The sequence below is a fragment of the Thermothelomyces thermophilus genome, chromosome 4 (assembly GCF_000226095.1).
Source record: "Thermothelomyces thermophilus ATCC 42464 chromosome 4, complete sequence".
In the NCBI taxonomy this organism is placed as follows: Eukaryota; Fungi; Ascomycota; class Sordariomycetes; order Sordariales; family Chaetomiaceae; genus Thermothelomyces; species Thermothelomyces thermophilus.
Window position 1 is genome coordinate 4563643 of NC_016475.1, and position 15405 is coordinate 4579047.

The following is a 15405-nucleotide window of genomic DNA, read 5'->3' on the forward strand; positions in this document are numbered from 1 at the left end:
TCTGATTAAGGCCGATGGTACCGAGTCAAAGGGTCAGTTGGTCTGGACTGGCTCTCAACAGGAGACCTCTGGTACGGGACGGGATGTTTGGCATACTGTTACCGGCTGAACCGCAAAAAGCTAACTTGTGTGATAGATCACGGCTCACAAGAACAACGGTGCCCTGGTCAATGAACCAAAACACACAAAGATGACCAGGTCAGCAGAACAGAGGGGCAAGGAACAAAGGGGTAGGCAAGTGAATAGTTCCATTATCCAAGCCCGTGTCGAGTACCTATACTTCCCGATTGATGGCCGCCCAGTAAGTGGCCGAAGACTCGCGCCGGAGTTGACCCCCACGCAATCCCACCTCCCTCGGTCAGGAGAGCGCGCGTGTCAAGCTCGGAAACAATAGATCCCGCTGCCATGTGGAATCGTTGGTCAATTGCAGCGGCGGTCAGATGCGGAGGACTGCATCCGCATTTCTCCACCAAGCACCCGACCGAACAGCAGAACGCAGGTGAGTGACACAAGCGAGTGATTTAATAGATGTTTGTATCTCCATTGGTGAAACTGTTTAGGTACTACCTAAGTAAAGTAAAAAGGTAAGATAAGTAGCTTACAAATGCTTTCGACAACGGTTCGGCTCGCGACAATGTCTGTTCTACATCGGATAGGGGCCTATGGACCTCTTGCAAACTGCTTCAGAACTCGCACAGGGACCACCAGAAACGATCGAAGCTAAACTTCATCACCCAATATCCCCCAGGCTCATCTCGAACGTGGACCAACAGCAGCAAGCTATCGCAGTGCTCGTGTTACTGGCAAGAAGCGACACCAACCCTGCTTCGCCTCCTTAATCAAGACCGACATCAAACGTTGCCAATCTCAATTCTAGACCTCGTCCATCAGATTCCCCCCACCCCCGTCAATCACGTACTGGAAACACCAGGGCCGCACCGCAATTCTTCGTTATCTGTCCCCATTGAACACCATAATTCGTCCACGCTACCGTGGTGGCAACCATCTAAGGTGTACACACCCAAAGCCGTACCACCCAAGCTTGAGCGCCTGGTTCCTGAGACGGAACAATCCCACACCTGATTTCTAGTGCTTTCCCCTTGCGTAATGCATCCGCGCGGCTCAGAGATGCTTCCGGGTCAGCGGTTGCAGCACTGGATCAAGTTCTGCTCGGGACCCGTGGTTTCAAAGTTTGACAATGATGCTGAGCTTCGAGGTACCGCGGCGAAAAGAAACCGGGAAGACAACTCTTGACTTTTTCCTGGCGGCTAGCATCCCTCTTAACTCTCTCACAAAATGTTGGCTGTGCACATCGTGGAGTTAATTATAACAAGAGTATTTGAATCAATGATGCTGGAATCAGTCAGTTCGCACTAATTTACCGACTGAGCCAATGCCTGCGAACTGACACGTGCAAGGGATAGATACCACTGCACAACAGTCGACGACCAAACGAAAGACTGTGTGTGGCTCTCTCTGTTGTAGACAGTTGCAAGATGCGGCTTCTATCCACCCACCCCTGCGGTATTAGTGGCACAATGCCATGGATAGAGGGCAAGACGAGATAGTCTCCAGTCATTCACCACAAGGGACACGTTGGGAACTTCTGTATCCTTGTTGACGATGGTCCTTGGTGGTTTGGATCGTCCAATGATGAGGTATATGCCCCGTCAACTCCTGTCACATGTTTGGCAACGTCCGTTGACTAAGTTACACAGGGAATCTCATATGATTATATAACTATATCAACTATATAACGTACGTCTCCCACGTCGTGTCACACCGACCTCACTGTCCCATGTCTCATGTGCTGAGTGTCTTCGGCTGAGGGGTATCTCGGTACGCTGGCGGCAGGATTCCCTCGAGAGCGGCCTTGATCTGGAGGGCCAGGGTCCGGGAGTGGAAACGATGCTGCTGGGTGTAGCCTCCCATGATCCAGTAGTTATCGACACGCAGGTGGCGCTTCCACATGCCGCGAATCTCGCCCTCCTCATCGACGCCCCACGTGGCGTCGACAGGCAGGTCCGTCTTGAGGATCTCAGCAACTACGGTGCGCGCGTCTGCGTCGGCGAATCCCGTGCACCAAACCACGGCATCGGCGTCGACCGTACTCCCGTCAGAGAATCGCAGCCCCGTGGCTGTGTAGCCGACCGGTTCAACGCCGGCCTTGACTCCGGCCTTGCCCTCGGACAGGAGCGCCGTGCCGCCGACGTCGACATAGTGGCCGCCAGCGCGCTCGATCAGATTGTGCATCAGCGCCGCGTCGGGATGTCGACTGTCATAGACGGGGAAGCCGGCCTTTGCTAGCGCTTCGTAGCGTTGAGGCTCTTGGGAAGCGAAGTGGGCAAAAAGGTTCCGCGCGAGCTGGGCGTCCACAACGGCGGGCAGCGTCAGGAACATCCTATCGGCGGCTTCGACGCCAAAGTCGTAGGCACCGAGGCTCATTTTGTCGTAGATGTACTCGATAGGCACAATGTACGTCGGCGACCGCACGACCATGGTCGGCCTGAGCCCGGCGGCGTAGCAATCTTCTAGCACGTCAAACCCGGTGTTGGCAGAGCCGACGATGAGCACCGAGTCGACGCCCTGGGCTCTGAGCTGTTTGCCGTTCTTGAACTGTGCAGAGTGGATCCGGATTCCCTTGTACAGCTCTTCATCGGCCATGGGTGGGTTGTACGGCTTCTGCGACCCGATGCCCGTCGCCTGGACCAGATGCTTGGCAGTGACGGTATAGGCGCCCTTCGGAGTACGAAACTCCACATGCCACCGCTTGTCTGGCATCTGGGTGGTCCGTGTAATCTCTGCAGAGTTGACGACATTGAGGTGGAAGGCCTCGACGTAGCGGCGCACCTGCTCGGCAAGGTCGTCCCTGGTGAGGCAGTGGGGGGTTTGTAGCTCCTTGTCGTAAGCCATGTAGGGCAACTCACAGAACGATGTCGGAACGTGGAACTTCAGCGAGTCGTGCCGGAGAGCCCAGTTGTCGCCGACGTTGGCATTGCGCTCGGCCATGATGCTGTCCACACCGAGGGCCTTCAGCCGCGCCGCCAGCGCCACCGCCGCGTTTCCACCCCCGACAATGAAGACATCCGTCTCCAATGGCTCGGCACTGGCGCTGTCCAGCTTTCTTCCCGGAGTCTGGAGCAGAGCCTCGTCCTCAGACTGTACGTCCAGGCTCTCGAGCGTGGTGCTCAAAACCCAAATCTTCCATTCGAGTCTCTCGCCTGTCTTGACCGGTAGGAGCAAAATTCTTCCGCTACACTTGGCCGCAGGCGACCCAGTCTTGAAGGTGAGGCTGCAGTCAATGAATTGCTGTTTGGACAGGGACCTAGTTAGCGACAACTCCTCTCGAAGGAAAGGGAGGCCAACAAGGGTCTTAGGTCTTACAAGAACTGGCGTAGCCGGGACGAACAATGCGGCTCCCTCAAGCTCAAACCCCGTCGTAAGCTGTCTGAGACTTGCAGTCTCCAAAAGGCTCGCTGCAATCACGCCGGGGGTGGAAAAGGTGCGTGTATGGTAGGTCAGGGCCAGCAAATCTTTCCAGTAAGCCTGCCCGGGATAGAAACAGCTCTCGAGCGTTTGAGCGTCATTGGTGGCCAAGGAAACATTGAGCGTCTGCAGAACAGCGCGGGCCTGCTTCGTTGCTTCTTCGTCGCCCATGGATGCCGGGTCTATAGTTCCCGGTGTAATGGTCGGAATCGGATTCTGCGACATCATCTTACGCAGGTCACCCTTGACGGGGTACTCGACACTCGTCCCCGAGCCATTATTATGCACTGCTTCCGCGCCTATTTTTGCAGGTCAGGGGGATTAGAAACCGTCCTGTTGGTCACCAGCACCACACCACAGGATCAACTTACTGGGAGCCATTTTGAACAGGATGCGTGCGCGATATTATACAATATACACGACTGTACGTTAAGTTATGCAATGTAACGAGTCCCGACAGCAGATTTCAGCCGAGTGTGTTGCTAAGTTGTGGAAGACCCAAGTGCTCGGGGAAACGACCGATGAAATTGGACAACCAGCGTCCCCGCAGCTTTCACCCCCTTGCGCATTCCATTTCCACGCCTCTTCAACCAACTGTCGGTGGACGCTGTGCAGACCCTTGTCACGGCTTGCTCCTTATCGTAAGGTGAGAAGAATCCTTCGCCCTAGCGCTTCCCTAAGCCGCAGGGTTGTTATTAGTGTATTTCCGCTAGCCAGCCAAGTCAAGCTCAGCCCTTGCTACGTTAGGTAGAGTGTAGAGATTATGGTTCCCGGGCGACTCTTCGTGGGAGCAGATACGACATCCGCGTCCTTCGAAGCTCTGGTCCGTGTGCTGATGGTTGACATGACTACGGTATCTCAACACATTAGCGGAGCCTTTGAACTGGAGAACACACAACAGCTGACTGCCTGCCGATAGCTTGTGGGCTGTACAATTGTGCCACTCCTTCACTTCTTTCGGAGCAAGAAGCGAGTACGCATTAGCTAGGACACCGGAATTCCCCGGCCGTCACACTCTAATTTCTGTCCCCCGCTAACATACACTAAGGCGTCCAAGACACCCTACCTCATGCAGCAAATGGGATGCATTCCTATGCCCTGGCATGAACACATGGTGGGCCTCAATACCCTGGTAACGGGGAGACGATCTAACCCTCTAACGTACAAGCTTGAGTTCTTTTCACACCGGGCCCCTTTACACTAGACACAAAGGGAATGATGGGGTTGATTCGACCAGAGAAGTCTACCTATTGGACTACTAACTACAGGTTGCAGAGAATGGAGGCTCTCCCCCATGGCAGCCCATAACTAACTGTCATTTCGGACCCGGCATGCCTCACTGTACCGGAAAGTTTCCTTGGAGTTGTAGCCCGGTTGACAAACACAACACGACTCACCAGTCGCAAGCATCAAAAGCAAGTTGGCCTCGGGATGAGATGCAATAGGAGTGATGCAATGTGAGGATTAACTATGAGACCGACCCCCTTGGTAGACGTGGGAGCTCAGGTACTATACTGTATGTACATAACTACAGCCTCGACGATCAAGTGCCAAAACGGGACCTGTCCCGAATTACAAGTCCTGGCTGTCTGCCAGGGATGCCGCTCCTGAAGAGACTGCTTCGGGTTTTAAGAGAAGCCTGCAGCCCTGTGTCGCAAGCTTTAACTTCGAGACAAGAGTTATCTGGTCCCGACGTGAGTCTTCACAGCAGCCATGTCACTCTCACCCGAACAGTTGGCGGCCTTGCTGGCTGCACCTGCCCTCGAGCCGCCGCCGGGCGTCACGCCGGACTTCGACAATCCACCCAACAAAAATGGCCTCGCCTGGTTCGTGACGACCTTCTGCATGGCCATCTCGACCCTCTGCCTCTTTCTCCGGCTCTACGCCAAGGTGTGGGTGCGAAGGGAGACCCGGGCGGAAGAGATCTTGATGATGTTGGCATATGTTGGTAGTCATCACTTCCTTTTACACCTCTCCCGTCCAGACTTTGCTGATGACCGAGTTTCCGTCCAGGGAGCATACTGGGGCACGGCCTACGCCGGGTACGGCATGATCTATACGCCCGGCTACTTCGTTCACCAGTGGAACATGCGCAACGGCGACCTCATCCGGCCACTATACCTTATCCTGATCTACGGCTGCAGCTACTCGGCCGTGCTCCCGCTGCTAAAGACCGCCATCCTGCTTGACTGGTGCCGCATCTTCGTCGCCGGCGACCACACCAAGACCTTTTTCTGGTGGGGCTGCATGTTCATCATCGGCGTTCAGGTCATCTGGGGCATCGCCTGCATCGTTCTCCTCAACACGCAGTGCGTACCACACGAGGCAATCTGGAACTTCTACCTTCCCAGCAAGTGCTACGACCTCAACAAGGTGATGCTCACGTCCGCCTGCGTCCAGGTCTTCACCGACTGGGTCATGGTGTTGCTCCCGCAGAGGATCATCTGGGGTCTACAGATGAACTGGCAGAAGAAGATCGGTATCTCGGTCATCTTCGGCGTGGGTTTGCTGTCAGTCCTTGCCCAGTCCGACCCCCAGCTCCTTCTTAACACCTGCACGGCTAACATTCTGAGCAGCGCATCCATCTCTGCCAGTGTCCGTCTAGCCACCACCGTTACCTTTGCCCACACGGCCGACACCATGTATTTCATCGCACCGCTTCTCTTCTGGGCGTGCGCCGAGATGACGTGCGGCTTCTTCATTCTCTGCGTGCCCTGCCTGCCCAGCATCATCAAGGAGTCCGGGCTCTCCGGCCGGGTCAAGAAGATGCTCGGCATCAGTGAGAGCTCCTCCAACAAGCCGTCGAACCACGACATCGTCACGTTTGGCGGCACCGGCCCCGCCTCGTCCAACAAGAAATCCAAGGCTGGGAAAAGCCTGAACAGCACCTACTTCAAGATCGATGAGGAGGATGGTGGTCTGCCGCTGGGCGACATCCAGACGACTGAGTCTCAGGAACAGCTGCACCACCAGCAGGGAAACAACGGCCTGCGCATAACGCGGACGACGCGGGTCACTGTCAGCTCGGACTCGCGATCGGCCAAATCAGGAAGCGAGTCCGTAGAAAACTCTATTCCGAGGGCCAGAGCCAGATGAGGACACTCGGCTTAAGAGCAAAGGGCAGTGAGAACTTCATCCTATGTGTACCTAGGTATATATTTGCATAGCACCAGGGGCTACCTATTTTGAGCTGCCGTCGATGATGGAGGAGAGCCGTCAGCCCGTCGTCTGGCTGGGGAGCCGCAATTGCCGAGATGGAGGGTCTCGGTTCCTATGTAAAAGGGGGGGGAGAGGGGGGAACTCCGAATACCAAAACGACTCTCATCTCCACCCGATTGCACCCCTTACCCTCAGCTATTGCGTTGTTGCCCCTGCTTTAAGGAAACGTGTACAAGGGTCGCACTCCAACCTGAATTCTCCCCCCCCCCCCACCATCAACGGATTCTGATGCCCCTTGTTCTCCGGCACACCACCGGCCGTGGCGAACGTTCCAGGAAAAGCATCCCGCGTTGCTCGCGACAGAGCCATGGCGGTTCCTGCTACGCGAGCCCCGAGCTGCACTCTCCTCTGCGGATATTTATGCACTTTCCCTGCAAGATCTCCGCCTCCCAGCCCCAGCAGTTGTCTTGTTTAATTACTCCCTTCTTTTCCGCCCCAGATGTGAATCCCTTGACCTAGGGCGGTAGCAAACGGAATCGATCCATGACAGCCATGACGCCCGCTCGCTCTTCCCCCACTCTCCTCCGCAAATGGGAGCGCTATACCGACGTAGAACGCCGTGCTTGCATGCCGGCTTTGTGTGATGTTTATAGGCGTGTGTTCATCATCCGACCCTCCATGATAAGTCTCCCACCCGCCAAGGGCACATATTCAGCTAACAGCAGGTGGCAGAGGGCCCAATCTAAGCCCCTTCCGGTGTAGAACCGGCGATGCCTCTGTTCCTTCTAACAAACCCAACACCCAGACGCTAGCCCGCTATCCGATTGCTCCCTTGCCCTTCCCATCACAGCTTCTCCCCGGACGTAAGTTGTATTCTCTTCTCTACAGACTCCTCTATAGGCGTAACCTAACAATACTTACAGATACCGATAATCGGTCGCAAAGCATATATGCCGAACGCAGTTACAAGCTCGAATAAGCGTACAGGAGGCGTTGAGAGTAGTGGCAAGGAAGGAACAGAAAGAGTGCCTTGTTAAACTATCTACAAAGGAGAGAAAGAGCGATATAAATAGACAAAGGAAAGATGATCTGTACATCTATAAGGCTACAAAGTGGCTTATAGTGCTTGTAGCTAGAATCCTAGAAGCTCTGTCGCTTCTAATATACCCCCTAGTTAGGCGCGATAGTTGCTTTAACTACTTGTCGTAATGTTGTTTCTGGTGTTATATCTTATATTATACCTTCCTTGACCGATTATTCTAGGTACCTACCTTCCTAATTTAGTAGTTTTAAAAGAATCGAGGGTATTTAAGTAATTCTTTTAAAATAGTAATTTAAATATTACTATTATTATAATAATAATAATACTAATAATAATAGTAATAATAACTATAATAATAATAATGGTAATAATAATAGTAAAATAGTACCCCTTATACTTAAATTAGAGAATGGCTTACTAGCTATATCTAATATATCTATTATAGCCTTAGTCGAGCTAGGCAAGTCTATTGTTACTTCTAGCTTGGCTAGGGCTACTATAGCCGGCAGGTTAACGCTTATGCCTATTATACCCTAGAAATATAAGTATATTAATAGTAAGTCGCTATAAGTGCTCCTATTTGCTCTATTTATTCGATTTTCTTTAGTTCTATCGCTAGTTTTATAATTTTCTATTAAATCTATTAATTTTAAGCAATTCTAGCGATTTTTCGCTATTTCTTCATTATATAGTTTCGCTTTATAGTTTCCTAGTCGAAAAGTCGACTTTAATCATAGTTCCTAAGTACTATATCGATCGTTTCTAGGTCTTACAAGTTAACGGATTATAGTATAATTAATGCTCTTAAGCTTTATAAGGTCCCTTATAATATATATATACACTTAGCATTAGCTAGTCATTCTCTTAGCAAATGTTATAATCATTCTAGCCCTAGCTCCTACTACTACTATTATTACTATAGTAGTTATAAGTGTTTTAAGATATATATTCTTTGCTTATTAGTAACTAATCGCTCTTACTATACTCTTACTAACTAGAATATTAGTCCTTCTTCTTATATTAAAGCGACTTTAGCTTTAACTAAGGTACTATTAGAGGGTACTAAGGCCTCTATAAGTATCTAGACCCTACCCCCTATATATAAGTATATTATAGATACTAACTTATATATATAGGATCTTAAGAAGTTATATATAGTCCTCTATAGCAACTTTAAACGTACTAGGGTTTCCCTAGATAAGGACGACAAGGTCAAGGGAGATAATTCGGAGCTTGTACGCTTTATAAAGATCAGACGGTCTGTCTTCGAGATTTTTCACTAGGTTGATAAAATCAAGGAAGAGCGTATAGCTCGCGCTAGCGCTAACGAGGACATATCGGCTACTATCAAGTAGCCGGCTAATAGCTAGGACAAGGGTAAGGGCAAGGCGGTTAATGATAATAGTAATGCTTAGATAGAGTAGGATGCTAGTCTAGTGTCTCTAGGAGCTCGGGATAGCGTTTCAGGTACTAGTAAGCGCCCTAATTTATTTTGCTTCTTCTTAATTTGACTAGTTTCCCTTACTCCTCTGCTTATATAAGCCTATAACTAATATTTTAGAGATTAAGGAGCGCTCTTTATCGCTTAAACGCTTATTAGCTAAGTCATTTTATAAGCCTATCTACTAGTATTTGACTAGTTAGTAGATATATTACTTCGAACGTTCCTTTTATAACTTCCTAGTATAGTTATAAGTTATAGATATCTATATACTATAGGTAAGTATTGATATATTTGTTCTTTATAACTATTAGTTAAATAGTTTACTAATTGTTATAATATATCTTCTAGGGCTTACCAAGATTAAGAGCGATATCTTCGAATAGCCTCTTAAGCGCTATAGTCTCTCTTACTATAAGAGAGAGGATTAGAAGTTCTACTTTAGTATTATACGTCATAACGGTATTCTAATACGATACTTTCTATATAATAGGTCCTCTAAATAAGAAGATAATATATCCTTATAATGAATACCATATATCTAGATCATCTATATATAATATATCTCCAGCTATTAAGAGTATTAGATTATCTAGCGCTTACTTTCTACTATACTAAATTGATAGGTAAGAAGTCCTATATAGATATCTTATAACTTGCCTTACTTCTAATAAGTAGTCTAGACTTAGGTTAGTTAGATATTAAGATAATACTATATAAGCGTATACTATATTAGGTTATAATATTACTATATAATATAGGATTAAGCTAACTAGCTTCTAATACTCCTTGATCTATACGTTAGTAGCTATCTCTTCGAACTTCTTAAGTTCTTTATAGCTTAAGGGAGTTAGCTTAAATGTACTAGGTACGTCTAATCTAAACCGCTTTACTACCTTCTTAATATACTAATTGTAGACAAGCTAGACTTTACGTATAGAGTTATCTCGAATTACCCTAATCCCAAGAAACTAACTAATATCCCCTTGCTTATAGATATTATAACAAGCTTTAATTTCTTCTATTATATACTCTACCGCTATAGCGTTCTTTTAATAGAAGAAGATAAGGAAGTTATCAATATAGAAAACGAGTATAACATATTTATCTTGGCTTAGAAATAGACACTTCTCCTCCCTTAAAGACTGTAAGCTAAGCTTAGAAAGCATTTTATAGAACTCCTTATACTATAGAAGCGGCGAGTCCCTTAAGCCGTATAGGGCTTACAAGAGTTCTATATACTTCCCTAGCTATTTAAAGCCTTATGGAAGTTCGTAGACAATAGGGTCGTTTTCTGGCCTCTTTACGTTAAGGAACGCTTACACTATATCGAACTATTTAACTTTAAGATCAAAATACACTATAAGCGCTATTATTATTCGGAACGTTTACGCTACCAGTATAATAATATATATATTCTCTAGACCGCTTATATCTTATAGATCGCCATATATATATATCTATAACTTACACTTCTTAAGGAAACTGTCCTTGTTAAACTTATACGTAAATACCTACTTTAATAATATAGAACGTACTTTTGCCTACTCGTAGGGGATGACTTTCTATATTCCCCTGCTTTCTAAGTTATATATCTCGTCTCTAGCTACTTCTTTAAACTATTCTTCTAATAGGTAGTTATATAGGTCCTTCTAGTTATTAGGTAGTTAGACAAGTTTATTAATATATTAATACGGCTTATTCGGAGATACTCCTAGGCATATAATATCTTTCTATCATACTATAGTTACAAATACCATATATAACATTCATATACTCTAGTCGTTTAGGTAAACTTCCTATTGATTAGGCAGGTAAGTTATATAAAACTACTAGAATTCTAGAGTAGTGGTTCGAAAGGAGTAGCTATAGTTAACCCTTTCTCGATAGCGTAGTCTATCGTTTAACTATATAGGGTCCTAGGGCTATAGAGCCTTCCTCCTCCTACCTCTGCCTCTCTGTATAGGAGGTTACTAAGTTCTTTCTCCTTTGTCTATACTCTCTAGAGGAGGCGCTAGCTGATCTGGAGTTTGCTTAGTACTCTATTCCTCCTAATCTTATACCTAGGAAGATATGTCGGTAGTATTGTCCCTAGCTTCCGACCCTTCTACTAATTCGTCGCGCGTATTAGATATATCTATAGAAGGTACTTCTCCCTCTGGTTAGGGATCTTCCCTACTCTCCTAGGCTACTAGTTAGCTAGCTAGAGTCTTAGGAGGCCCTAAGTCTAAACCTCTGTCTTAACGTTAAGCTCCTTCTTCTTCTGCTAGTATAGAGCGTTCTAACGTAGGCTTAGGTATATATTTAGGGGTTAAGAGTCCTCTAAAGCTCTCTATCTACTTGGTAAGTTCTTCTATTACTCCTTCTTAAGCTATAAGCGGTTAAGAAGCTATTAGTTTAGCTATAGGCTACATTTCTAAGAGCTCCTCCCTTACCCCCGAGTCTTGACCCTATTACTAGAGAGGTTCTTCTATCACCGGACTTATCTACGATAGGGGCTAAGTTATAGTGATAGAGTTTTATATAGGTTAACAGGTCTACTCTAACGCTTGCTAGAGAAACTAACTATCCTAGGAATCCTTATTAAGGTCAAAAAGATCGACTTTATAGCTTGAGATAGTAACGGATTGTTCTTTTAGTTACGTTTCTTCTAGGCGGAAAAATGTCTTCTTGTTAAAGCGAACGTTACGAGTTATAATAACCCTATCAAGCTTAGGTATCTAGATATAATAAATATTAGATATACGATATTCTATAAGATACCCTATTAGCCTATATAGTAGCACCTTAAAGTCCTTTATATGCCTATTTGCTTCCCTATCCCTATAGAGGATATATACCCTATACCTATATATAAAGATGCTACTCTAATCTAGGTATAAATTGCTAATTATTACGATAATAAATCTAGGCTTATACTAGTAAAAATACCATTTGAACTAGGAATAGAGCGTCTTATTAAGACTCTTAAACTTATAAGCTTTGCTTAGGCTAATTGAATATAGGTATATTATGGCTTATATACTTTCTAACTAGAGCTTCTTAGGTAGATTCGCTCCATTTAGTATCTTAATTAAGTATAAGATTAGTTCCTACCCTACTCGCTTAGCTAGTCCGTTTAGTTTATAGGTATATAATAGCGATAGTTTAAGATTAATACCACTCTCTATTAGCTATATTTAGTACTATAAAGGCGCTCGCCCTATAAAACTAATCGTTATAACGTTATTATCCTACTTAATCTTAGAGATAGTAAGCCTATATTAATATCTTACCTAGCTCTCGAAGTTCTAAATGACTCCTAGAATCTCCTCTAACGTCTTCGTCGTTAGTAGAAAAGGGAATAGCTTACTACTATACTTATTAACAATTACAAGCAACTAGCGTAATCTATTAATCGCTTCTAGGAAGTTAAAAAGATCCTACGTGACACGCTAGAACGGACAGGCTGACTTTTACTTAGGTGGCCTTCTTAAGATAACCTTCCTAGTATAAGTGTAAGTGTAGCTCTTATACTTAATATACGCTGTCCCTTTGATCTTGACATTCCTAGCGTTATTAATAAGTGCTTTTAACGCTTCTAGACCGAGATGTCCTGCTCTTAAGTGCTAGAGTTCCTTAGTATCCTCCTTTATAGTAGAGGAAGCTTATATATACAACCTCTTTCCCTATATAACGAATATACTCTAGAAAGATATTTAGGTATTGACTAAGCCCGTATTACTAATCATTATATAGCTTAGAAAGCTTAGGTAGTGGGAAAGTAGCTTATATTCGAGGAAAGTAAGATTATACCTACATTCTAACTTTCTAAGGATAACGTTCTTCTCTAGCGTTCTATACTATAATAAGTAATCTAAACTATAGTACTATACTCTTACCTTAAGTAATAGAGTCTCTAAGATAATATTTATATAGAACCCTTTGATAATAGCGATATCCTTAAGCGTTAGACTCTCTATATATAGACTATGTAGTCCATCTAATACGTTCTTGATGATTCGAGTTCCTTTCCTACTTATAGGAAATGTCATTATACCTACTTCTACGAACTCTGGCTTATTAAGCTTGATAAAGGACCTAAGGACAAGGAACTTCTTATCGTTAACTAGGTAGGTAGACCTATAAGTATTAACTATAGTGCTTTCTAATAGAGGATAGTGCTATATACCAATAGTATTAAATATATAATAGTAGCTTATAAGCTTTCTAAGTAGCTAAGGGCTAATTACTAAAGCATTAAGGGAATTAAGGTATCCTACCCCTAACTACCTAGAATAGGATAGCTCCCCTTACTTAGCAATAAGCTAACTCTTTAACTTAGCCTATCTCGGCTATTCGAGTTACTTATAGATTCTTTTATATTCCTTTTTAGAGAGGTATATATACTACTTATTACTATATAAGGCTTACCTAAGTACATTACAGTCTACTAGTTCCTACTTATATCTAGGTCGCTTATAAGGGCACTTATAGTCCTTCTAGTAAGTCTAGGAGCTCCCTACTTTCTCTTTACCACTCTTTTTAGCCATTATAAGCTATAGAGTTATAAACGCTAAATATTTCTAAGAGATCCTACTAGAGTTATCATTATTAATAAAGATCTCTACTAGGCATATAAGCTTTCTAAGCTTAGGAAGACTCTTACCTAATATATTAGCTACTTTAGCTTTTCTCTTCTTATATACTACCTAGTCTAGTAGAATTTATATACTAATAGTATTAAGGAAGGCAAAGATTCCTTAGGCATCCTATACCTTTAGAATATTATACTAGAGCGCTTACTCGAATATAATACTAAATTCCTAGAGCTAGCGCTAAGGATTAACTCCTAAGCACTTAGCGACATCTAGGTAAGTAATATATTAAGCTACAATTAGAATATATATACTAGTTTCTAAGGGAGTAATTATATCTTAGAGCGCTTATACTATAGCCCTATTATCATTTATACCCCTTTCTTTTCTAGCTCTAGCTATATAGTAAAGATACGGTTCTATAGTCTTCTTAATCTAGCTCTAAAGCGTTATATAATTCCCAGAGTTCTTAGTAAAAAGGGTAATATCAACTCTTTACTACTCATTTAGACTCGAAAGCTCTTTACTAATCTCTTCTATAGTAGGTATATAGTCGGTAAATAGAGTAGAGGTATCTACTATAGGGGTAGAAATCCTAGAAGGGCCTAACGCTAGTATAAGTACTTTAAGACGCTACTTTCGAACCGCTTTAATAATATTCTCTAAAGCTTACTTATATATTAGGCGTTATAGTATATACTTGCTTGGTTCGTAGTTATCTTCTAGGTCGACTTCCTTCTAGATTTTCAGGAATCTAGCCTTTAACTTAAGAGTATTATACTAGGAGGGCTAGCTACTAGCGTTAGTAAGGTATATAAAGTACTCGTTCGAGGACTTAGTCATAGTTAAACACGTTATAGAGTAATAGTAGGAACAGAGTATATATATTTATAGAGGAGTAAGCTCTTAACTAGTTAATTTAATGCTAGTTCGGCAGAGGAGTAGTCAAAGCGCTAGGCTTATAACTGCTAAACGTAGTTACAAGCTCGAATAAGCGTATAGGAGGCGTTAAGAGTAGTGGCAAGGAAGGAACAGAAAGAGTGCCTTGTTAAACTATCTATAAAGGAGAGAAAGAGCGATATAAATAGACAAAGGAAAGATGATCTATACGTCTATAAGGCTATAAAGTGGCTTATAGCGCTTATAGCTAGAATCCTAGAAGCTCTGTCGCTTCTAACAATATATTATAATTGAGACGCTTCTAGACGCTAAATATTACTTCTAAATGAGGTTGCTATTTCTATTTCCAGGGATAAGCCTAGTGTCTAGTTAGGCAAGATTCTAGCTCTAACAGCAGGCAAGCCCTAGCCTTACTATTAATACATTAATAGTACAGCACTTTATCTTAGCAAAAGAAGGTCAATCGTCAAGTCGTTAACGGTTCTACCAGGAATAACAAATATAAACCATCGAATCAGCAGGTTAAGAGAGTTTAGAGGGTTACAGCGGCAGCTAGGAAGGAGGCCTAGCCTTTATATATCGAAATATAAAGCAAGACTACACCGCCAAAGACAGACATATTAACGTTTGACGGTATGGTCGCGGCCGTTTTGCGGCGTTTTGCCTTGCCCCCTAGATAAAATAGCCCTTACCAGCTTGACTATGGGAGAGCGGACGGGATCCCGTATTTTCTGGTAGGTATGGTTGTATGTGCTTGTCCCCTGCAGAAGTCAGGTTGATATATGTTCGTTCTTGCATTT

General features: G+C 44.6%; 3 protein-coding genes across 3 annotated transcripts; 2 read left to right on the forward strand and 1 right to left on the reverse strand.

Moving 5' to 3' along the window:
* Positions 1-190: 190 nt before the first annotated feature.
* MYCTH_94555 (uncharacterized protein) lies at positions 191-1083 on the forward strand (the record flags this gene model as incomplete). The annotated part of the gene is made up of 3 exons (XM_003664637.1): positions 191-301; positions 431-499; positions 598-1083. The coding sequence occupies 3 exons, from the start codon at positions 191-193 to the stop codon at positions 1081-1083; spliced, it is 666 nt and encodes a 221-aa protein (XP_003664685.1).
* Positions 1084-1669: 586 nt separating this feature from the next.
* MYCTH_2307772 (uncharacterized protein) lies at positions 1670-3828 on the reverse strand. The gene is made up of 2 exons (XM_003664638.1): positions 3385-3828; positions 1670-3309 (listed from the first exon to the last, which is right to left on the reverse strand). Exons 1-2 carry the CDS (start codon positions 3712-3714, stop codon positions 1804-1806), a joined length of 1836 nt encoding a protein of 611 aa, XP_003664686.1. The 5' UTR covers positions 3715-3828; the 3' UTR covers positions 1670-1803.
* A 1404-nt stretch (positions 3829-5232) lies between these two features.
* On the forward strand, positions 5233-6525 carry MYCTH_13170 (uncharacterized protein; the record flags this gene model as incomplete). Its single annotated transcript, XM_003664639.1, has 3 exons — positions 5233-5430; positions 5500-5996; positions 6063-6525. Coding segments are annotated over 3 exons (1158 nt in total), but the record flags the coding sequence as incomplete, so codon positions are not given.
* Positions 6526-15405: the final 8880 nt, after the last annotated feature.